Here is a 26349-nt window from a genome sequence, read left to right as displayed (position 1 = left end):
GATTGTGACCTGAGCTGAAATCAAGAATTGGCCACTTAACTGGCTGAGACATTCAGGCACCCCAAGAATATTCTTAGTTAAATACAAATTTGGGGTGAAGTAAAAATGGGTGGAAGACCTTCACTTGTTTTACCACGTAAATCCTTTAGGAATACATAAAAAAAAAGACAAAGCAGGAAAAACAGCAATACTTTAGTAAAAACTTCAAGGTTTTTGGTGTATATTGTTAAAATAACACATTTAGCAAAGACTAACAAGCTAAGATTTTCTTTGAGTATTATTGCTTGCTTTCTGTTTTATTACAGTGTTCCCCTATAGTCCCAGTTGTGTTAATAGTGATACCATCTAAACTGATGGAGTGACTGTAGAACCTTTGCTGAAAAACCAGAAGACAACACATACTATTTTGTTTATTCTTCCAAGGTATTAAGGAAACAAGCACAACAATGTGTGGAAACAGAAGATTAAAATGTAGACTACTGATTATAGGGGAAGGAATAAGGAAATGGGGACAGAAAAAGGCTACACTATAAAATTCAAAGGAAAGATTACATTAAAACTAGGAACACGACATATTCCTGACTTTAAGTCCAGTAATATTTATTCTAATTAAACAACATACAGAAAAAAAAGGAAGCCAACAACAGAGAATATAATTTATATAAAAAAAACCTGCTCCTAAAGAACTCTGGGTGTGGATATTATGGACTATTCTGGAAAGCATCCACATCTCCTTCCAACCAGATGACACAAGTGGCAGCAAATATCATGTAGTTGGAAGTCACTGAGGATGCAGGTGGAGATCTTAGGAGTACATGAGGGAGGAACATCAGCCATTCCCACTGTGCCAGAGACGAGGAACTAGTGAGGAGATTTCAAACTTGAAAACACTCAGTACTAACAGACTGAGTAAGATCAGCAGTGGACTTTTTAAATAAAAAAAATACGTTTGCTTTTAATCATGATTCTATATTACCCTTCCCTTGGGCTTCAATTTCCAGGCCACCATCACCAAAAACTTATTACCAAAAGTAAGCATGAACAGTGTTATAAAAAATTTATGTCATACTAAAAAAGTAGTGGCCTTGTGTAGCTGAAAACTCCTAAATTAAATGTAGACCTGTTAAAATCTAATACCAGAGGAAACAGTTTTAGAAGTGGTCCCCAAAATTCAATACCTGGACTACTGTGATCCAAAACTCCAACTGCAGAAAGCTGCACTAAAAGAAAGCCCCCACCACTGTGATGCATCCTTTCAACCCCACTATTTTAAACAGTCTTGAAAACTGTAACAGACTGAGATTTCATACTAAGCATTAGTTTTTGCCAAAATGAAACTCATTCAAAATCACCATCATAAACTCACCTGTAAAGGCTCACTGTGAGGATTGTGTATATTTATTATAGGTGAGAAACTGCTGTTCACAGGAACTCTGGCCCCAAGGAATGGCCTCAATCGATATGGGTTTGGAACCCCAACACCAAATACCTATTTCAAAGATGAAAAAAATCTGAGTTGCTCTGATAATTAACATTTTTATAGTTATAACTGATAGATCCAGAGAAAACGAGTGAGTCTTATTTAGATGGACAAATCTTAACCAATTTAAAAAGAACACACGTGTAGTTTCTATACTTTATTTGGCTACATATTTGTATTACTACATATATATGTATATTTGGAATTATTTCTATATCAGAAATTAAAATGATAGCAGACCTTCATGAGCTCATAGAATAGACAAAAGAAGAAAATAGGAACTCAAAAGATTTCCTTACTCTAATCATAAGGAGATGGATCTAGGGCCCAAGGAATTTCTCAAATATCAAGCTCAGCTCCAGGTCATACCAACATGGGAAGACAAGGCCCTGGGTTGACTTACTAAACAGGGTGAGCCAGTCATTCAAATGAGAAATATTTATTAAGTGCCTATGATGTGCTAGGCATAGATATACACATAGTGAATGATTTAATAGTGAATAAGAAAAATAATATGTCTTCTGTCATAAACCTTATATTCTAGTATGAGGAACAGACTAGGTAACAATAAAAAAGTTCTAAAAACCAGCTAATGTGGTATAGAATAACTGGCTGGGGGTAAGGCTGGGAATATTCTTTTAGAGAACATGGTTACAGCAATCTTCTCTGGGGAAGTGATGTGAGCTGATGTCACCAGCAAGATGAGAAAAAACTGCAGTGAGAGTGTATTCAGGCAAGGGGAAGTATGCAAAGGGAATGAGGCAGGAAATGGGCTGACTTGTTTGAAGACCAGGAATGCCATGAGAAGCAAGGTCACGGGGTGAGGTGGCAGAGCTATGGGAGTTAGAACCTCAGAGCCTTGTTGGCCTTGATCAGAGGTTTACATTTTGTTCTAAGAGCAACAGGACAACATTAGGATTTCCATGGGCAAGTTGACTAGATGTGATTTATGTTCACAGAAGGTCACTCTGATTACAGTGAATGATGGCCCATGGCAGGGACTGGAGGGGTGTGGAGGGCTGGTTGGAGAGAAGCAATGGTGGCTTAGAAGACAGCAATGGCAGTGAAGAGAAGAGAGGTAGACAGACTCAAGATATATTTAGGAGGGGAACTTTGTGAAAGATTAGATGTGGAGAAGTGAAGAAAGACAGAGGCCACTGAGGCTCTCCTTGAGAATGACCAGATCACAAGCCTCAGGTAGTCCAGCTTGGCCACAACCACCTAGGCAACTGGGGGTGCCTTTGTGGAGTAAAGGTCTTAATATTCTTACAACAGTCTTCACTTACTCAAGAGGTTCTTGTTAAATGAGTGTCATATATACGGTACTTCAAAGTTACTAATCTATACAGGCTGCTTACTAAACACCCATTAAAGACTTATTCACCATACATAAACACAGGTACCTGACTATCAGTTTACTGCGACACTAATTTTCAAGATACATGGTATGTTCTGGGTCCTGGAGAAGAATGTTGAAAACAGAATCATAGACACTGTCAAGTAAGACATTAGCTAAGTAAGGAGTTAAACCAATGTGTTCCAAGCACAGTATAACACAGTGGTTAAGAGGATGGTTATTATAGGTACAAAGACATGGGTTTGAATACCTGCACAATAATCTACTAGTAGCATAATGTGAACCAATTATTTAACTTTTCTAAACTTCTCCTTCCCTATCTCAAAAAATGAGGATAACAGTATCGGTAACATAGGCAGAAATGCATCTAAGTTATGTAGTATAGTGCCATATATATAAGCATTTTTTCTTAATAATCTTGATAACCTTGATATACAAAAGTCTTGATTCATAACACATTAACTTTAATAACCTAAACAATAATTACATATAAAAAGAACAAATTTTAAACAATCATTTACTAAGAAAAGCAGCCATGTATATTTTACTCTTGAAACTATTATAAAGCATAATGTGCAAAGTAAAATTAAAAAAAATTTAGTGTAAGATATTTTTTACTATTATTTTGTTAACCAATCTTACATTAATGCTTTAGCTGTAGCTTTAAAAGACTGTTCAGTCAGATCTGAATAGGGATAGTCACAGACACAACAGTGAGTAAAAATGCTCTAAGGCTAAACTCCTGTATTTCCTATTATCCCTGAGTTTTTAAGAGGGTTCTTGAGAGGCTGTCATATGACACATCAGAGATGAGAACTATATTTTATAAAAAAATGAAAGTTTTACTCCTGGTTCTTACCTGGTAAGTAAATACCCCATGATTGGATGTGTTAATAAATAAAGTATTTTCTACATTTCCCACTACTCTTGCAAGAAAAACTACATCAAATGATGTATTTCCTCCTGGAAGTATTTTCTGAAAAAGAACAGCAATAAATAAAGTTAAATTAACAACTAAAAAATCCAATTGTGCTGACCACAGTCAAGTAGCTGAAGTTCTCTAAAACAATCATCTTAGAAATATTTCCATGAACTAGGTTCTCCCCCATGAAGGTATAAGCTTTAAATTAGCTAAATTATTCTGCAATGGAAAATAATAAAAAGGTATCTTCATATTGATGTCTATAGTCATATAGCTTTGCCAATTACCAGCTTAAAACCCTGTAGAGCAGAGTTTCCTTAGATTCTATTCCTTCAACAGCCACTAGGCTGGAATGAAGTGCCTAATTATAGGCTATTCCCTCAACACATAATCAGGCAGGGACTGAGCCAAAGCTAAACTTCTTATATAGATGTATTACTCTACTACTAAGCAGCAACTTATACTATTCCAAAGAAGAAATAAGCCCAGGCCTCAGCCTCCTGACCTATGTCACCCATTCACATAAGGCACTGTATGGGCCCACAACTTAAATTAGAAAAGAAGGCAGGGGTGGCAGTTATTTGCAGAAACTCACTCCTGTTATTTTGTGCAGATTGAAGATGTCATTGTTGTTAGTGAAATAAAACTTTATTACAACAGAACAATTGGGTTACTCCATGGACTTCAAAGAGAATGTGACTGCAATTGTCTGCAATGAAGCCTTACAATGCAGAGTCATCAACCTCTCTCTTTCTGCCTCTATGGCTCAAACTCTAAAACATTGCCCAGATTGTAGCTTAAAATATATGGCATTGAGACTTCTGGCTTTACCTTAGGATGCAGAAAGCTGGAAAGAACGCTTCCCCTGCTTATCAATAACCAAAACAATAATTTACAAAATCATAACTTTTCTTGAACCTATAGCGGAGTTTGTGTAAAAAGTAACCCAAAATTCAAGGAAAGACATGCACCTCCAAGGAGACATGGGACTGTATTGGCTCACCATGGCAGAGAATGGGAAGATGAGGCTACCACATAAGAGGGTAAAATGTATTCAGCTAAAATGTTCACCCTCTGCTAAAAGCTGAGGGTGGGCTAAAAGGAGAGTATACAACCACTGGAAGCTGGAAACATTAGATAGAGGTCACACTTGAACCAAAGTCAGTAACAGAAAGATACTTGGCAAATCTCTAAGTAGCTTGAAATTAACACACTTCTAAATAACCCACCGACCAAAGAAGTAGTTGCGAGGAAATTAAAATATTCCGAATCAACTGAAAATTAAAACACAACATATCAACGGGCATCTGGGTGGCTCAGTGGGTTAAAGCCTCTACCTTCAGCTCAGGTCATGATCCCAGGGTCCTGGGATCTAGCCCTGCATCAGGCTCTCCGTTCAGTGGGGAACCTGCTTCCTCCTCTTTCTCTGCCTTCCTCTCTGCCTACTTGGGATCTCTCTGTCAAATAAATAAATAAATAAATAAATAAATAAATAAAATCTTTGAAAAAAAAAAATAACCCACAACATACCAAAATACGTTGGCTACAGCTAAAGCAATACTTGGAGGGAAATGTACAGTATTACATACTTATTTTGAGAAGAAATGCTTCAAATGAATAATCTGTGTTTCCAGAGAAAGGACTCAAATTAATAAAATCACAAGTGAAAGGGGGAGAGATCACAACTAACACCAAGGAAATAAAAGTAATTATTAGGAATTTTTACTAGCAACTATATACCAACAAATGAAGCAACCTGGAAGAAACGGATGCCTTCCTGGACATTTACAAACTACCAAGATTGAAACAGGAAGAAATAGACAATCTGATTAGACCAATAACCAGTTAACGAAATTGAAACAGTAATCAAAAACCTCCCCAGAACACAAAAGTCCAGGGCCAAATAGCTTCCCAGGGAAATTGTACCAAACATTTAAAGAAGAAATAATACCTATTCCACTGAAGCTCTTTCAAAAAATAAGGATTTTATTTATTTGACAGAGAGAGAGACAGCAAGAGCAGGAACATAAGCAGGGGGAGTGGGAGAGGGAAAGCAGGCAAGCAGGGAACCTGATGTGGGGCTCGATCCCAGGACGCTGGGATCATGACCTGAGCCGAAGGTAGAAGCTTAGCAACTAAGCCACCCAGGCACCCTGTTTCAAAAAATAGAAACAGAAGGAAAACTTCCAAACTCCTTCTATGAGACCAGCATCACCCTGATGAACATGGATGTCAAAATACTGAACAAGATCCTAGCTAACAGGATCCAACAATACATTAAAAGGATGACACACCACGACCAAGTGAGTTTTATGCCTGGGATGCAAGGCTGGTTCAACATTCGCAAATCTATCAACACGGTAGGGCACATCAGTAAAAGAAAAGACAAGAACCATACAATCCTCTCAAATGATGCAGAAAAAGCATTTGACAAAATACAATATCCGTTCCTCATTAAAACTCTTCAGAGTATAGGACTGGAGGGAGCAGTCCTCAATATCATAAAAACCATCTATGAAAAGCCCACAGCAAATGTAATTCTTAATGGGGAAAAGCTAGCCTTTCCCTTAAGATCAGGAACACGACAGGGATGCCCACTCTCACCACTATAATTCAACATAGTACTATTAAGTCCTAGCCTCAGCAATCAGACAACAGAAAGAAATAAAAGGCATCCAAATTGGTAAAGAATAAGTCAAATTCTCCCTTTTCTGATGACATGATACTTTATGTAGAAAACCCAAAGATTCCACCCCCAAATTACTAGAACTTATATAGCAATTCAGCAACATGGCAGGATACAAAATCAATGCACAGAAATCAGTGGCCTTTCTATACACTAAGAATGTAACTGTAGAAAGAGAAATTAAGGAGTCAATTTCATTCACAATAGCAACAAAAACCACAAGATACCTAGGAATAAACCTAACTAAAGTGGTAAAGGATCTGTATGCTAGAAACTACAAAACACTTATGGAGAAATTGAGGAAAACACAAAGAGATGGAAAAATAGTCCATGCTCAAGGATTGGAAGAAGAAACATTGCTAAAATGTCCATCCTACCAAAACAATTTACACTTTCAATGCCATTCCTATTAAAATACCACTTGGCATTTTTCAAAGAGCTGAAACAATCCTAAAATGTGTATGGAACCAGAAAAGACCCCGAATCGCCAAGGAAATGTTGAAGAAGAAAAACAAAGCTGGGGGCATCACATTGCCTGATCTCAAGCTATATTACAAAGGTGTGATCATCAAGACAGAATGGTACTGGCAAAAAAACTGACTCACGGACAATGGAACAGAATAGAGAGCCCTGGTATGGACTCTGAACTCTATAGTCAACTAATCTTCGACAAAGCAGGAAAAAATACCCAATGGATGAAAGACAGTCTTTATAGTAAGTGGTGTTGGGAAAACTGGACAGCTATATACAGAAGAATGATGCTGGACCATTCTCTTACACCATACACAAAGATAAACTCTAAATGGATGAAAGACCTCAATGTGACACAGGAATCCATCAAAATCCTAGAGAACATAGGCAGTAACCTCTTTGACATCAGCCACAGCAACTTCTTTCAAGACATGTCTCCAGGGGCGCCTGGGTGGCTCAGTGGGTTAAGCCGCTACCTTCGGCTCAGGTCATGATCTCGGGGTCCTGGGATCGAGTCCCGCATCGGGCTCTCTGCTTGGCAGGGAGCCTGCTTCCCCCTCTCTCTTTCTCTCTGCCTGCCTCTCCATCTACTTGTGATTTCTCTCTGTCAAATAAATAAATAAAATTAAAAAAAAAAAAGTAAAAAAAAAAAAAAAAGACATGTCTCCAAAGGCAAGGGAAAGAAAAGCAAAAATATACACAATGGAATATTATTCAGCCACCAGAAAGGATGAATGCCCACCATTGACATCGACATGGATGGAACTGGAGGGGATTATGTTAGATGAATTAAGTCAGACAGAGGAAAGACAATTATCAGATGGTTTCATTCATATGTGGAACATAAGCATGGAGGACCACAGAGAAGGGAAGAAAATCCAAAGGGGGAGAAATCAGAGAGGGAAATGAACCATGAGAGACTATGGACCCCGAGAAACAATCTGGGGGTTTCAGAAGGGAGGAGAGTGGGGAGAGGATTAACAAGGTGATGGGTATTGAGGAGGGCACGTGCTGTGATGAGCACTGGGTGTTATACTTAACTAATGAATCACTGAGCACTATATCAAAAACTAATTATGTACCATACAGTGGCTAACTGAACATAATTTTAAAAAATCTATTTTTCCCACCTTGAGAAACTAAAAACAGAGAATGTAAAACCAAAATATACAAAACAAAGAAAATAAAAGACAAAAGCAGAAAGGAATAAAGTAGAAAACAGAAAACAGCAAAAAGTCAATAAAACCAAAGATAATGCTTCAAAAAGGTCCATAAAACTGATAAAACCCTGAACAAAATGACCAAGATTAAAAAGGAAGATGATAAAAATGTAAGCAACTGAAATGTGGACATTAACATGTACCTTTTTACACATAAAAAGGATGATTAAGGAATATTACAAACAACTGTATGACCATAAATTTAATAACTAGAAGAAATGGACACATTCTTTGAAAAACAGAATCTGCCAAAGCCCATTCAAAATGAAACAGATGATAAGGACAGACCTCTATCCATTAAAGAAGTTTGATTTGTCATTTAAAACCTTCCTACAAAGAAAAACCCAAGCCCAGATGGTTTCACTGGCAGAATGGTAGAAGTCTCTATCATCTATTTAAGAAGGAATTAGTATCTATCTTACATACTTTACAGCATATAGAAAAGGAGAGACCATTCCCCATCTTGTTTTACTGGCTTAGCATCACCCTGACACCAAGACTAAAGACATGATGAAAAAAGAAAAGTCAGTAAGTCTCATGAATGTAGACATACAATCAACTACAAAATATTGGCAAATTAAATCCAGTCAATACATAAAAAATGATAATACATCATATGACTAAGTGGGTTTTATCTTGACAATGCAACTCTAGTTCAACATGCAAAAGTCGTCACATCAATGTAACTGATACTATTAACTTACTGAAGAAAAGAAAACTCAGATGGTCATTTCAAAAGGTGCATAAAACAAATTGGCAAAATTCAGTATCCATTCATGATTAGAAATATCAGTAAGCTGATATTAGAGAAATTTCTCAACCTGATAAACAGCATCTAAAAAACCCTAGAACTACCATATTTCACGGTGAATGACTGAGTGCCAAAATGTGGAACAAGGTAAGGATGTCCTCTCAGGACAGCTGAACAAAATTATACTGGAAGTACTGGTCAGCACAATGAGACAAGGAGAAGAAATAAAGGGCATACACATTAGAAAGTAAGAACAATTTGTCTTTATTCACAAACAACACAGCTATCAATATAAAGAACTCCAAAAATATCTTCAAAAATCCTCCCAGAATAAAAGAGTTTGCCAAGTCACAGGAATCAAAGTCAATATATAACGATCAGTTGTATTTCCATATACTAGCAATGAATTTTAGAATTCTAATTTTTTAAAAAGCATAATTAACAATCACACACACACAAATACTGAAGTGTAAATATATTAATGTGCAAGTTCTATAAGATGAAACCTGCAAAATATTGCTGAAAGAGAAAAAAAAAAGCCTTTAACTTCAGAGAAATAAAAATCAAAACCACAGTGAGATACCACCTCACACCCATAAGAATGGCTAAAATTAACAAGTCAGGAAATGACAGGTGTTGGCGAGGATGCACAGAAAGGGGAACCCTCCTAAGCTGTTCGTGGGATTGTAAGCTGGGGTAGCCACTCTGGAAAACAGTATGGAGGTTCCTCAAAAAGATACAAATGTAGTGATCCAAAGGGGCACGTGCACCTGAATGTTTACAGCAGCAATGTTCACCAGAGCCAAACTGTGGAAAGAGCCTAGATATTCCATCAACAGATGAATGGATAAAGAAGATGTGGTGTATGTGTACACACACACACACACACACACACACACACGAATACTATGCATACATCAAAAATGGAAATCTTGCCATTTGCAACGATGCAGATGAAACTAGAGGGTATTATGCTGAGTGAAATTAAGTCAATCAGAGAAAGACAATTGCTCTCTGATATGAAGAATTTGGGGGGGGTGTGGGGGAAGGGAGGGAAAAATGGAACAAGATGGGACTGGGGAGGGAGACAAACCATAGGAGACTCTTAATTTCAGGAAACAAACTGAGGGCTGCTTATGGACACTGTGGAGGGTATGTGCTATGGTGAGTGTTGTGAATTGTCTAAGACTGATGAATCACAGACCTGTACCCGTGAAGCAAATAATGCATTATATGCTAATAAAAAAAAAAAGAAGCCTTTAAAATGGAGACATACTGTGTCCCTGGATTAGAAGACCTAATATTGTTAAGATGTTAATTCTCCCCTAACTGATTTATATATCCAATGTAATTGCAATTAAAAACTTCAGTCAGAGAAAAAGTTGCATGCAATGTGAGATAATATCCTACAGCAGAAAAAGTACACTGCTGATAGGAAAACTGATGAAATTCATATATTTTTAAAAGATTTTATTTATTTGGGAGAGAGATGAGAGCGATCATGACAAGTGGGGGGAGGGGCAGAAGGAGAGGGAGAAGCAGACCCCTGCTGAGTGGGGAACCTGCCACAGGGCTCAATCCCAGGACCCTGAGATCATGAACTGAGCTGAAAGCAGACGCTTCAGCCACTCTGAGCTGACTGAGCCACTTAGGCGTCCCTCATATAAGTTTTTTAGTAATATTGTACTAATGTTAATTTCCTTATTATGATAATTATACTCATTATATAAGATGTTAACACTAGAGACACTGGGCGAGGGATATAAGGATCTATCTGTACTGTTTTTTATACATTTAAGAGTACATCAAAATAACATAATAATAATTTCTTAGAAAGATTTAAAACAAAAGAAATTGACAAGCTGATTCCAAAATTTGGATGGCCAGAAAAGGGAATAAAAAGAGCAAAACAGGGGCACCTGGGTGACTCAGCTGGTTAAGCGTCTGCCCTCGGCTCAGGTCATGATCTGGAGGTCCTGGGATAGATCCCTGTGTTGGGCTCCCTGCTGAGTAGGGAACCTGCTTCTCCCTCTGGCCCCCTCCCCGTGCTCATGCTCTTTCCTTGCAAATGAATAAAATCTTTTTAAAAAAATCTTTTTTTAAAACAAAACAATTTTCAAAAATAAAACTGAAGAATTCACAATATCTAAGAATTATTAAAAAGCTATAGTAAACAATAAAGTGTGGTATTGGTGAAAGGGTAGACATTTTAGAGTCTATTAGATACATATTTGGACATAATAGAGAGTCTAAGAAACAGACCCATACTTAGGTCATCAGACTTTTTTTTTTTTTTTTTTTTAAAGATTTTATTTATTTGTCAGAGAGAGAGCGCGAGCGAAAGTGAGCACAGGCAGACAGAGTGGAAGGCAGAGTCAGAGGGAGAAGCAGGCTCCCTGCGGAGCAAGGAGCCCGATGTGGGACTCGATCCCAGGACGCTGGGATCATGACCTGAGCCGAAGGCAGCTGCTTAACCAACTGAGCCACCCAGGCGTCCCAGGTCATCAAACTTTTGACAAAAATACAGAGGGGTTTCAATGAGAAAGACTATTCTTTTCAATCAATGGTGTAGGAACAACTGTGTATTCATATGCAATACAAAATGAGCATGAACCACAGCTCACACCATAAACAAACATTAACTCAAAATGGATCACAGACCTAAATATAAAATCTTAAACTATTAAACTTCTGGAAGAAAAATAGGAGAAAATTTTTGTGACCTTGGTTTGGGCAAAGCTTAGCTACAAGTCCAAAAAAGCATGACCCATAAAAGGAAACTTGATAAAATGGACTTCATGGAGATTAAAAACTTGTATTTGGAAACATTCTGTAAAGAGAATGAAAAGATATGCTGCCAACAGGGAGAAAAGATGTACAAATCACATATATGATAAGGACTTATATCTAGAATATATAAAGAATTCTAAACAACTCAGTTAAGAAAACAAACAACCCAATTAAAAAACAGGCAGAAGAATTGAGCAGACATTTCACCAAAGAAAATATATCCATGACAAAGAAAATATACACATCAAAGAATATAAAGGGGCATTAAAGATGGTGAAAAGATGTTCACCATCATTAGTCAGTGATGAATGTACATTAAAATAAAAATGAACACTACAACTATTTGAGTGACTAACACTAAAAACAAGCAAACAGAATGCATCTTCACAATATGGAGTACTAACAAAGATGCTGAACAACTGGAGCATACATTCATTCCTGTTGGTAATGCAAAATGGTACAGTCATTATGAGAAACCATTAAGCATATACTTCACAAAAGACCAAGCAATTCCACTCCTAAGTATTTATATTAAGGGAAATGAGGAAAAGAAAATTTATGTTCATACAAAAATCTGTATGGGGTCATATTGTTGGCCACCTACTTACCACCTTCATTACTCCTCTGAGAGTTCAAGGACTTGTTGCTGACACCAAAGGGCAAGGAGAGGAGCCTCAAGGCTTTTGAGAAAAGAATGTGATTTTTCCCATATTTATAGTGGTTTTATTTATAATAACTCCAAAGTGGGAAGAATGTAAATGTCTTTAACTGGTGAATGGATAAACAAACTCTAATACTGTCATCCAGTGAAGTATTACTGAGAAATAAAGCGGTACAAAGAATGGATACATCCAACTACCTAGATAACATGAAATGCATTATGCTAAATGAAAGAAGTTGGACTCCAAAAGCTAGATAATGCATGGTTCCTATTTATATAACCTCTGGAATAGGGTATACTCAGAGGCTTGAACTGACTGAGCTGTCAATTACAGGACCATGAATTTTTGAAACTCAGAACTATACATTAAAATGGATGAATTTCAGGGCACCTGGGTGGCTCAGTGGGTTAAGCCTCTGCCTTTGGCTCAGGTCATGATCTCAGAGTCCTGGGATCGAGCTCTGCATGGAGCTCTCTGCTTCCCCCCGCCAATCCCCCACTTCTCTGCCTACTTGTGATCTCTGTCAAGTAAATAAATAAACGAATCTTAAAAAAAAAAATGGGTTAATTTTACTGAAAGTATACCGTAATAAAAATATATACATATATACATTTGCACATTCACTCAAGACAGTATTTTAGCCTGGACCTTTTTTTATAAGGGTCTCAGTTTTTATAGGAGTCTTTCAGTTTCCTGGAGCAAGGACAAGTAATTGAAAGTTTAGGTTTCACTATTGGCAGACAAGAGTAAACTCAAATCTACTTTAAGACAACAAAAATCTCTAAACAAAATGGATAATTTCACTGAGCACAGGCAGTCTGTCCATAATTCCCACTGCTGTGAGTTTAACTATAAGGGGTCATATTGTTGGCCACCTACTAACCACCTTCATTACTCCTCTGACAGTTCAAGGACTTGTTGCTGACACCAAAGGGCAAGGAGAGGAGCCTCAAGGCTTTTGAGAAAAGAATGTGATTTTTCCTATCTAAGATACCAGTGCTTGTAACAGAGATGTTTAAATTTTTAACACACCAAGAAAACAGAAATGAAAGAAAAACACACTAAAAAATGCAGAGTTAAGCAGAAACTTCCTACTTTAAAGCAAGGAGTGTGGTTAACAGAAGCCTCACAGAAAGGGTTAGTGAAGAAATGTATATGGCTCATTCTAGGCACTGCATTAAGGTAGGAAAACTCATTTACTCTTAGCATTTCAACTGTAACTCAGGACTCATGAAGGTTTATAATCTGGTTACAGATTATTTTTTTTTTTTTTTTTTGAGGGTGGTCCCTCAAAAACCTCAAGCAGTAAATATAATGTTTAGTTGGTAGCACTGAGACACTAGTGCTGGGGAAAACGCAACGTCAATGCAAGCTAACAGTGACAGTACTATGCCCTTCACTGTAAGATGTGTTCCAAGTTCAGAGACATAAAAATGTTGAAAAAACTGTTTTAGAATCAATGAGTATGGTATCTCTGTTTAACAGCATTTCTAATGTCAATGAAGATATTCATAACTTACTACAGGGAAGTTTATCCAGCCAGAGAAAAACTGGTTTCCTTTAAAATTTTAACGGGAACTTACATATATATTTATTATATTTCTATATCTATATTCTCTATATCTGTATCTATATTCTATTATCTATATTTTATATAAAATTATCTTTCAAAAGTCCATCTAAATTCAAAAAGGAAGGAAAATGATCATAGAACACTTAATTCTTAGTGTAAACTTCGGCTACTACCAGAACTGGATATCTAGTTTTAAGTAAGTACGTGATGCATTAGAGACCTGAATTTCTAGTTCTGTCAGTAAAAAACTGTGATTTTGGCAAATAATTTAACCTCTGTAAGTTTCAAATTCTCCTAAATTCAAGATGAGCCAGTTTTATTAGATGATCTCTGAGATCCCAATTATTAAAGAAACCATAAACATGACCAGTCTGTTTAATTCCTATGGAAGATAAGGCTTTGCTTCATGACATCATTTATATCTGAGGAGGGGCAGGAAGAATCTAGCAATGAGAGTATAAGTTCTCTTTGATAGTTCTCAGTATCTATCAAGACTTGACTCTACACTTATTTTAGTACTTGAAGAAGATGCTGAGATAGAACAAGTATTTCCCTCCCTCCCCTCCTCCTTCCCCTCTTCTCCCCATTTTTTCTTCTTCTTCTCATCCTCCTTCCCCACCTTAATAACACTTCTAATTCCAAGTGACACTTAAGGTTGTAACAAAACAGAGCAGCAGGCTCAGGAACATAACCTTCCCACAAGAGTTCATCAGATTTGCTACAATTTATCCTTTGTCCCCTTTCCCCGCACACTTTCTAAATTAGATGAATTGGTGTGATAAAAAATTAGAAAACAGTATAAAGTAATGAAGAACAAACAACGTGTGCTAGCTTTAACCCAACATTATCTGCAGCTAAGTATTTTACCTTTGTGCCACTACTTAGTCCCTGCCTGGCTCCCTCAGTAAGCTCAACCAGGTCCACGACTTCACCAGTGATTCTTAAACTTCCATTTTGAATCCAGTCTTTTCTCTTATAATCTAAACTCAGACACCAACTGACACTTGGCACTTGTATTCGGATGTCTAAAAGACATCTAAATCTAACACGTCAAAAACTTAACTACTGATTATACTCCTGAAATCTGCTCAACCTTCAGCCTTCTTCATCCCAGTTGATGGCAACTCTGTCCTTTAGTAGTCTGGGACAAAAACTACAGTCAATCTTGACTCTCGTCTTTCTCTTGGTCTCACATCAGGAAATCCTGTTGGCTGTGTTTTCAAAATATATCCAAAATCCAACAGCTTTCCTCACTTCTTCTTCTTCTTTTTTTTTTTTTTTTAAAGATTTTATTTATTTGACAGGCAGAGATCACAAGTTGGCAGAGAGGTAAGCAGAAAAAGAGGGGGAAGCAGACTCCCTGCCAAGCAGAGAGCCTGATGGGGGGCTCGATCCCAGGACCCTGAGATCATGACCTGAGCCAAAGGCAGAGGCTTTAATCCACTGAGCCAGCCAGGTGCCCCGCTTTCTTCATTTCTTCACTCTTGTCAGAGTAACTGTCTTTTACCATAGGGTACTGCAATAGTTAATGTAGCTGGTGTCCCTGATTCTCCCCTTGTTATTCTGTAGTCTCTTTTTGATAAATAGTGATCCTTATAAAACATAAGCTATCATTTAATTTCTCAGCTCAAATCTGTGAAGGCTTCCAATTCCAAACAGGATAAGAGCCAAAGTCATCCTCATAGCTTGTAAGAGCCTTCACAGTTTATCCCTTCCCATCCCCATTCATTTCCCTCACCCTTGGTCACTCTGGTCTAGCCACACTGTCCTGTTTGCGCACAGGCAGGCTTTCACATCAGAGCCTTTGTACTGCCTGTACCCTGCCTGGAATATTCTTCTTCCATATATTCTACTCCCTTCCATTCAGTACTCTCTCTCACCTCTTTCAAGTCTGTCCAAATGTCACCTTCTAAATGAAGGCTGTCCTGACTATCTTATTTAAAATTGGAAGAGTGATGGCAGCATAAGATGTCAGCATGAGACTGACATGGCAGCCTAAGATGATCCTCCTTTTTGTCCCCCCTTTTAAGTTATGGATTAGAAATACATCCACAAACAGTAGTGTTTTGTGGGAATTGTGGGATTCAGCACCATATGCCAGGGGACTTGGGAGTTGTCTCAACCACCGGTGCATCTGGTAGTAGGTAGGCAGACTTCAATGTGGGTTGCAGAATCAGTCCACTTGCCCCAACCACTCTTGCCATAATGGAAAAAAACCTGGAGAGTGCTGACCTTACCTAGGCAGATACCCATACAAGACAGATGTCGTTTGTTTGTTTTAAAAAAAAGGTTGGTCACAATGGAAACTGTAAGAGGAATTTTCCCAATGCCAGTTCCATTTCCCCTACTCCACCAAAGCCAACACTTCATGGGAATGAATCACCCAGCAGTGGAGACCTTTACAAGAAGGGAAAAGGAGAGCAGTGAGTGAGTACCCAACTAGACCCATTGTGCAGGCGTGGCAGGAGAAACCAGTTTCTTTCCAGCAGCACCCAGAGTACTGAGGCAGGACCTCCAAAACTGGGGAAGGGAAGAGAGCAGGAAAGAGAAAGAGGAAGATAAGAATATAAAGGGGGCATTAAAGATACACTGTTGCTGGTAACTGTAGTCAGGACTTCAGCAGGAAGCCTGCCCATGAACCTCTGGGAATACTTCGCCCGAGGATACTCCCCACTGCACTGGGTCTATAAGGCACCTCAATGGCCCAAGTGCTAAATCCACCTCCCATCTCACACTGCAGTGGCTCCTTGCGCTCACTCCCAAGTGCAGTGGTGAGAGCAAACCCCGTAAATGGAATGTTATCAAGAAAACAGCAGAACGTGTGGGGAAGTGAGAAACCACAAACCCGAGCACCACCTTCTGGAAAATCTAAAAGGTGGAGAAAATCCAAATATAATAGCACCAACAAAGAATATACCACATCTGAAGACAACTACTTCAAACACAAAAGCAGAAATGCAAAACTTTAAGAAACATGAAAAATCGAAAAAACTATAATCACCAAAGAACAGTAATTCTCCAACAACGAAAGCATAGATTTTTGCAATCTACCTGTTTAAAAAAAAAAAAAAAGGAACTACCTGAATCCTTTAAGATTTTGTTTATTCATTTGAGAGACGGAGAGCACAAGCAGGAGGAGGTTCAGGCAGAGAGAGAGGGAGAGGGAGAAGCAGGCTCCCCACCAAGCAGGGAACCTGGTGCAGGGCTCAATCCCAGAAGCCTGGGATTCTTTTTATTTTGTTCTGATTGATAATACCTGAGCAGAAGGCAGACGCTTAACCAACTGAGTCACCCAGGTGACCCTCAAAGTAGTTCTTCTGAACAAACTCAGTGATGTACAAGAAAACTCAGAAGGACATCAATGGAATCAGGAAATAATACACAAACAAAATGAGATATTTAACAAAAAGAAGAAGAAAAAAAAAAAGAACCACATTGAAATTCTGGAGCTTAAGATTTCAATGATTGAAATGAAAAAAAATCCAACAGAGACCATGTATGGCAGAGTATAGCAAAGAGAATGCAGAATAAATGATCTAGAAATTTTGTATTATCAATTAGACCAAAATAAAAAGAATTTAAAAAAGTGAAGAAAGCCTATTGAATCTATCTAATTCCATCAGAGAACAAATATAATAATCAGAGTTCCAGAGAAGAGAGGGAGAAGGAGGCAAAAAGTTTATTTAAAGAAATAGCAGCTGAGAACTTCCCAAACTTGGGGAGAGACGTGGACGTCCATGTACACGAGGCTAACAGATCACCCTATTATCTCTATGCAAAAGACCTTCTCCAACACATGGTATAAAGGAACTGCCAAAAATCAAAGCCAAACCGTGGAAGGAACCAAGATGCCCTTCAATGGACGAATAGATAAGGAAGATGTGGTCCATACACACTATGGAGTATTATGCCTCCATCAGAAAGGATGAATACCCAACTTTTGTAGCCACATGGACGGGACTGAAAGAGATTATGCTGAATGAAATAAGTCAAGCAGAGAGAGCCAATTAACATATGGTTTCACTTATTTGTGGAGCATAACAAATAGCATGGAGGATAAGGGGAGTTGGAGAGTAGAAGGGAGTTGGGGGAAATTGGAAGGGGAGGTGAACCATGAGAGACTACGGACTCTGAAAAACAGTCTGAGGGGTTTGAAGCGGCCAGGGGTGGGAGGTTGGGGGAATCAGGAGGGGGGTATTAGAGAGGGCATGGATTTCATGGAGCACTGGGTGTGGTACAAAAACAATGAATACTGTTAAGCTTAAAAAAAAAAAAAAAGAAATGAAATGAAATGGAGGAAGAAGGGGGAGGAAGGAAGAGTTCTTTCCCCAAACTTCATAATTTGACTTTTCCTCAATTGGCTCTCATGCAAAAAATAAATACATAAACAAAAACATTTAAAAAAATAAAAAATAAAGTTCGTTTTCCCTCTTAAAAAAAAAAATCAAAGACAAAGAATCTTAAAAGCACCCAGGGAAAAAAGTGTAATCTATGATGGAACTCCATGAGGCTATTAGTGATTTCTCAGCAGAAACCCTACAGGCCAGGAGAGAGCAGGATGACATACTCAAGGAACTGAAAGAAAAAACTGCTAGCAAAGAAGACTCTTACCTGACAAAATTATCCTTCAGATGCAAATGAAATAATTACTTTCTTGGACTAACAATTCACTGGTGAACTCTGAGGGAGCTTATCCCTGCTAGACTTGCTTTGTAAGAAATGCTGAAAGGAGTTTTTCTAGTGTTACTAGATATTACTAGTGATACAAAAGCATATGAAAGCATACAACATACTGGATAAAGGTAAATAGTCAGACATAGAAAATCCTAATTCTCTAAGAGGATGGTTTATTAACCATTTAACTATACTAGAAAGCTAAGGAGAGTATCAAAAATAATGATAGCTACTATAATTTGTTAATGAATACAATATAAAAAGAGGTCAATAATGACATCAAGCATATAAAAGGGGGAAGAGTAAAAGGTGATGCTTTTACACAACTGAAGTTGCTATCAGCTTAAAATGGATGGTTTTATAAGATGTTTTACGTAAGCTACATGGTACTAAGAAGCAAAAAAGAGATTCACAAAAGTTAAAGAAGTAGGAAACAGAATGGGGGGAAAAACACAAATCTAGAAAGGCAGGCAGAAAAAGAGGGGAAAAGAATCAGTGGAAACACAGAACAACCAGAAAGCCATTAAGAAGACTACATTGTAAGTCCATACATATCAAGAATAACTCTAAATGTAAATGAATTCACCAATTAAAAGGCACAAAGGAACTAGATAAAGAAATGAGACCCAACTCTGTATTGCCTACAGAAGGCAAACTTCAGCTTTAAGGACACACACACTGACTCAAAGTGAAAGGCTACAAAAAGATACTAAGTGCAAGTGGAAACCAAAAGAGAGGGGCGTGGCTAGGCTTGTATCAGGTGAAATAGATTTGAAAAGCCAAAAATGCTAACAAGAGACAAAGAAGGTCATAATATAATAATAAAGGGGTCAATGAATCAAGAGGATATAAAAATTGTAAATATATACGTATCCAACATCAGAGCACCTAAATATATTAGCAAATACTGCCGGATTTGAAAGGAGAAATCGACAATACAATAACAGCAGATGACTTCAATACCCCACTTTCACCAACGGATAGATCATCCAGGCAGAACAAAAGCAAGGAAATGTTGGATTTGAACCATACATTAGACCAAATAGACCTAACAGACATTTATAGATCATTCTATCCTACAGCAGCAAATATGTGTTCTTCTCAAGTGCACACAAAACATTCTTCAAGGCAGACCATATGACAATACAAAGAACAAGTCTTATGGCAAATTTAAGAAGACTGAATAATACCAAGTATATTTTCAGACCACAATCCTATGAAACTAGGAATCAGAAAAGGGAAGCTGGAAAACCTACAAATGTGTGGAAATTAAACAACATACGCCTAAGTAACCAGGTCAAAAAAGAAATCAAAAGGGAAACAAACAAACAAACTGTAACAAATGAAAATGGAAACACAACATACCAAAACTTATAGGATGCTACAAAAGCAGTCCTAAGAGGGACTTTCTAGTTATAAATGCATATATGAAAACAGAAACATCTCAAATAAACATCGTAACTTTACACCTCAAGGAACTAGAGATAGAAGAACAAACCTGAGTCCAAAATTAGCAGAAGGAAAGAAATAAAAATCAGAGCAGAAATACATAAAACAGAGACCAGAAAAACAACAAGGAAAAAAACAATGAAACTAAGAGCTGGTTTCAAAAAAATAAAACAAAATTGGTAAACCTTAAGCTACACAAACCATGAAAGAAGACAATATTCGAAGTCAGAAATGAAAGAGGAGACATTACAATTGTTACTATAGAAATACATAGGATCATAAGAGACTATTATGAACAATTATATGCCAACACATTGGATAACCTAGAAGAAATGGATAAATTCTTAGAAACATACAACCTACCAAGACTGAGTCAGGAAGAAACAGAATATCTGAATAGACCAGTGAGTAAGGAGACTGACTCACTAACCAAAACCTCCCTACAAAGAAAACCCCAGGATAAGCTGGTTTCACTCATGAATCAAACTCTTCTAAAAATCTGAAGGGACAGAACACTTCAAAACTCATCTTATGAAGCCAGCATTACCATTACACCAAAGTCAGACAAGGATAAACAAAAAAAAAAAAAAAAAAAACAACAACAGACCAATACCCTAGATGAATAGATGGAAAAATTCTCAAAAAATATCAGCAAACTGAATTCAACACACATTGAAAGTACTATACACCATGACCTAGCAGGAATTCTGCATGGGATGAAAGAATGGTTCAGCATATGCAAATCAATAAATGTGATACACATTTAACAGAATGAAAGATAAAAATCAAATGATCATCTCAATAAATGTAGAATGCATTTGACCAAATACAACACATTTCCATGATAAAAGCCCTCAACAGATTAGGTACAGATAGGCCACAATTCTATATAATAAAGGCCACAAAGGAAAATCCATAGCTCACATCATATTCAACAATAACAACAACAAAAAAATTGAAAGCTTTTCCTCTAGGATCAGGAACAAGACGAGGGTGCCCACTCTCACCATATTTACTTAGAGTAATAATGGATGGCCTGCCTGGTTGGATCAATTAGGCAAGAAAAGAAATAAAAGGCATCTGAATCAGAAAGGAAGAAGTAAAATTGTCATATTTGCAGATGATCTGATTTTATACAGAGAAAACCCCAAATAAAGACTCAACCAAAAAACTGTTGGAATTAATAAACAAATTCAGTATATTTGCAGGATATAAAATCAACATACAGAAATCAGTTGTGTTGGTATAAACTAACAACTAAACATTTGAAAAAGAAAGAAATAAAACTATCCTGTTCAAGTGGCATAAAAAAAAAATACTTGGGAATAAATTTAACCAAGGAGGTGAACGATTGTATAGGTGAACCTCATTTTATTGTGCTCCACTTCATTGCACTCCACAGATACTTTTTTTTTTTTTTAAACAAATTGAAAGGTATATGGCAACCTACAAGTCTATCAGTGTAATTTTTTTCAATGGCATTTGCTCACTTTATGTCTCTATGTCACATTTTGGTAATCCCTGCAATATTTCAAACTTTCTCATTATTATATTTGTTATGGTGATATGTGATTAGTGATCATGACTCACCAAAAACTCAAATAATGTTTGGCATTTTTTAGTGATAAAGGCATATGCATTGTTTTTTTTAAGACATAAGTGATACTGCACACTTAAAAAACTACAGTACATTATAAACATAAATTTTATGTGCCCTGGAAAACTAAAAAAAATAATTTCATTGTGATAGTCACTTTACTGTAGTGATCTGGAATCAAACCCGTAATATCTGAGGTATGCCTGTGTTAGGAAAACTACAAAACCTTGATGAAAGAAACTGAAGAAGACACAAACAAATTGGGAAGATAGGCCATGTTCACTGATTGGAAGAATCACTGATAACTGTCTGTTAAAATGTCCATACTACCTAAAGTCACCTATAGAGTCAAGGTAATCCCTATCAATGACCCAAAGGCGTATATTTTTACAAAAATAGATAAAACAATCCTAAAATTCATATGGAACCAGAAAAGACTCCTAATCACCAAGGAAATGTTGAAAAAGTAAAACAAAGTTGGGGACATCATGTTGTTTGATTTCAAGCTATATTACAGAGCTGTGAGCACTAAGACAGCATGATACTGGCACAAAAACAGACACACAGACCAATGGAACAAAATAAGGAGCCCAGATATGGACTCTCAACTAATCTCCAACAGAGTAGGTAAAAATATCCAAAGGAACAAAGATAGTCTCTTCAATAAATGGTGCTGGGAAAATTGGACAGCTATATACAGAAGAATGAAGTGGGGCCATTCTCTTACACCATACACAAAGATAAACTCGAAATGGATGAAAGACCTCAATGTGAGACAGGATTCTATCAAAATCCTAGGGAAGAACATAGGCAGTAACCTCTTCAACATCAACCACAGCAAATTCTTTCAAGACACGTCTCCAAAGGCAAAGGAAACAAAAGTGAAAATGAATTTTTGGGACTTCATCAAAATAAAACGTTTCTGCACAGCAAAGGAAATAGTCAACAAAACTAAGAGGCAAACCACGGAATGGGAGAAGATATTAGCAAACGACACTACAGACAAAGGGCTGATATCCAAGATCTATAAAGAACTTCTCAAACTCACCACCCAAAAACCAGATAATCAAGTTAAAAAATGGTTAGATGACATGAGCAGACAATTCTCCAAAGAAGACATACAAATGGCTAACAGACACGTGAAAAAGTGTTCATCATCATTAGATATCAGGGAAATTCAAATCAAAATCACACTGAAATACCACCTTATACCAGTCAAGAAGTCAAGAAACAACAAATGTTGGAGAGGTTGTAAAGAAAGGGGAACCTTCTTACACTGTTGGTAGAAATGCAAACTGGTGCAGCCACTTTGGAAAAGAGTGTGGAGGTTCCTCAAAAAATTAAAAATAGAGCTACCCTATGACCCAGCAATTGCACTATTGGGTTCTTACCCCAAAGATACAGATTGTAGTGAAAAGAAGGGCCAAACGAACCCCAATGTTCACAGCAATAAAGTCCACAATAGCCAAAATGTGGAAAAGAGCCAAGATGCCCTTCAACAGATGAATGGATAAAGAAGATGTGGCCCATATAAACAATGGACTATTACTCAGCCATCAGAAAAGATGAATACCCCAACTTTTGCATCAACATGGATGGGACTGGAGGACATTATCTAAGTGAAATAAGTCAAACAGAGAAAGTCAATTATTATATGGTTTCACTTATTTGTGGAGCATAAGGAATAGCATGGAGGACAACAGGAGAAGGGAAAATTGAAGGGAGAGAAATTGGAGTGGGAGATGACCCATGAGAGACGACGGACTCTGGGAAACAAACTGAGGGTTTTAGAAGATAGTGGGTGGGAGAATGGGTAAGCCTGGTGATGGGAATTAAGGAGGGCATAGATGGAGCACTGGGTGTTTATAAGCAAACAATGAATGGAACACTACATCAAAAATGATGTACTGTATGGTGACTAACATAACACAATAAAATAAGTAAAATGGGCAGAGTAACTGAACAGATATTTTCCCAAAGAAGACATAGCCAACAGGTATACAGAAAGAAGTTCAACAATTCTAATCATCAGGGAAATGCAAATGAAAATCACAATGAGATATCACTCCATAACTGTTAGAATGGCTATCATTGAGAAAACAAGTGTTGATGAGATGTGGACATAAGGGAATCCTGTACACTGTTGGTGGGAATGTAAATTGGTTCAAAACAATATGGAGGTTCCTCAAAAAATTAAAAACAAGAACAACCATATGATCTGGCAATCCTATTTCTGGGTATTTATCCAAAGGAAATGAAAACAGGATAGTGAAGAGATATAAGCACTCCCATGTTTACTGCACCATCATTCACAATAGCCAAATGTCTATCAACAGGTAAATAGGTAAAGATGATATGATATACACACAAACATTCCCCCCATGGAATATTATTCAGCCATGAGAAAAAAGGAAATTCTGCCATTGTAACAATATGGATGGACCCTGAGGGCATTGTGCTAAATGAGTTATATAAAATCATTCATTAGATAAAAAATTCATTAAGACCTTCAACCCATGAGAAGAGATTATATTAGGAATAGTAAAATATGTGGGCGAAAACATTTTTAGTCTGAGATTGAAACAATGTTTTCTTAATCTTCAAATTATGTGAAAATTTAATCAATCAAAAGGTTCTAGACAATCAAGGAAAAAATAATTTGTGTTGCTTACCTATGTCTGTAAGGGAGTACCTTTTTATAATTCTTACCATAATCCAAATTAGACTATTATATACAGTATTAAAAAAATCTGTATTCTTTGATACAAAACATGTATTACATGTTTCTTTTTAGTATTACATGTTTTATGGCCAATATACAATATAGTCATGAAAGAGGGATAGGTCTAAATTGTGGTAATAATATTATGGAATTTTATTTATTTATTTATTTATTTATTTATTTATTTATTTATTTATTTTAAAGCCTTTATTTATTTATTTGACAGGTATGGAATCTTATTTATTTATTTATTTATTTATTTATTTTAAAGCTTTTATTTATTTATTTGACAGAGAGAGATCACAAGTAGGCAGAGAGAGAGGAGGAAGCAGGCTCCCTGCTGAGCAGAGACCCCGACGCGGGACTCGATCCCAGGACCCCGAGATCACGACCCGAGCCGAAGGCAGCGGCCCAATCCACTGAGCCACCCTGGCACCCATATTATGGAATTTTAAATCGTAAGTATAATTAACTAGACAATTATAGTTAATTAACAGGTAATAACAAGTAATGTAATTAATTATTGGAAGTCACATACAGAAAAACAAATTGTCACACAACCACATTCTTCACTACCCTTATTCTTCTTGATTTTCAGGTTAAAAAAAGACCTTACTAAGGGGGCTATTTGCCTGTGGGTTATTATATGGTTATATAAAACCTGGCCTTTTAGAAAAATAACTACTCTTTTCTTTATTTCCTATTGGTTAGTTAATATAGAGATGATACTGGTAAATAACTGAAAACTTAAGTGAGTTATAGGAAATGTTCTATTTTCAAGGATGTAAGATCTGACCAGGAATTTTGAAATTTCAGAAAGGGTCTGCCCTCCTGGACATGAGAAGACTCTTTTCATCTTTCACCAAAGGCTCTTAATGCAGGCATAACATTGAAGTAAAGGGGAAATAAGGTTATTTCTTCTCCCCAAGAATTCATTCCATTTCTCCCCTCCATTATTCGACTGCTGGAGTCCACACCTTACTTCAGGAAATTAAGATGGAAACCAAGAAGAAGAAGAAGAAAGAGAAGACAGCATAGACTTTGGCTATCTTCTTTTGAAACTAAATCTAGGTGATTCAGCTGTAGATTTTGGTAGGTATAGATCATTTTTGTTTAATTTCACCTCCTCACAATGGAAAACAAGTATGATTTTTAACTTATCCTTTGACTAACATACAGATTTACTTCATCTTTTGAGGAATTTTCAGAAAAACACTTCTCTCTGCATAAAATTCATGTGTAGAAATAAGTCCTGGGAGAGTCTAGTTTGGAAATGTCAAGCTAGTGGCCGTTAGTTTGTTTCGTTTGGTCTACACCATCTGTCTTTTTAAAACTGAATACATTTTCAATGTGTAAAAGCTGGAAGATATCATATAAAATTCCTACTTCTGATTCTTTTTGAAACATAAGAAGAACCATGGATGGGCTTACATTCCCACCTGGTTAACCACTGGCTGGACCTGAGTGCGGGCTGATCCCTTTAGACTGGCCACATGTTCTCCAGTCACCCTCATTCCACGTGGCCCACTTCTCTCATTTACATTATTTATATGGTCCCTGTAAGCAATCTTTATTTGTTATTCTTGGTCTAGTCTTTGTCTTATGATAGAAACATGAAAAAAGTGAAAACCCTGGCCTTTAACAAGGGTGAAGCTCAGGCATTTTGAAACAAGAAAACATTGCTTGAATTAGCAGAGAATGTTAACGAGTTAAAAATAAAATCTGTACTGCTGTTGTGAACTATTTTTAAGCTGTTTCCATTTTCACTTCACTATTTTGCTCTTTAACTCAACAAACAAGTCTCTGCACATTGGCCATTCCCGGAAGTTGGGTGGTTACATTTACACATAAGTGCACCTCTATACACAGGTGGTAGCATATACATCTCATATCATAGCCTAATATGATACAAATCGCTGGTTAGGCCAATAGAACACATAGACACTCATCTTGGGTCTTATCATTAACTGCATGACAGGGGCAAACCCTTCTGAA

At 37.1% G+C, this 26349-nt stretch overlaps 1 protein-coding gene across 1 annotated transcript in view; it reads right to left on the bottom strand.

The window, feature by feature from the left end:
* Positions 1 to 26349, bottom strand: part of TMEM131 (transmembrane protein 131) — a gene marked incomplete at its 5' end in the record, with an annotated part of 212195 nt that overhangs the window by 74765 nt on the left and 111081 nt on the right. The window contains 2 exons of the mRNA XM_082746739.1: positions 1367 to 1489; positions 3697 to 3813. Of these exons, the coding sequence (XP_082602865.1) occupies positions 1367 to 1489; positions 3697 to 3813 (240 nt within the window). The remainder of the gene's footprint in view (positions 1 to 1366; positions 1490 to 3696; positions 3814 to 26349) is intronic.

This window comes from Mustela nivalis, assembly GCF_964662115.1.
Source record: "Mustela nivalis genome assembly, chromosome: 8".
NCBI lineage: Eukaryota > Metazoa > Chordata > Mammalia > Carnivora > Mustelidae > Mustela > Mustela nivalis.
Note: the sequence above shows the minus strand (reverse complement) of the source record. Positions and strands in the feature narration are given on the sequence as shown.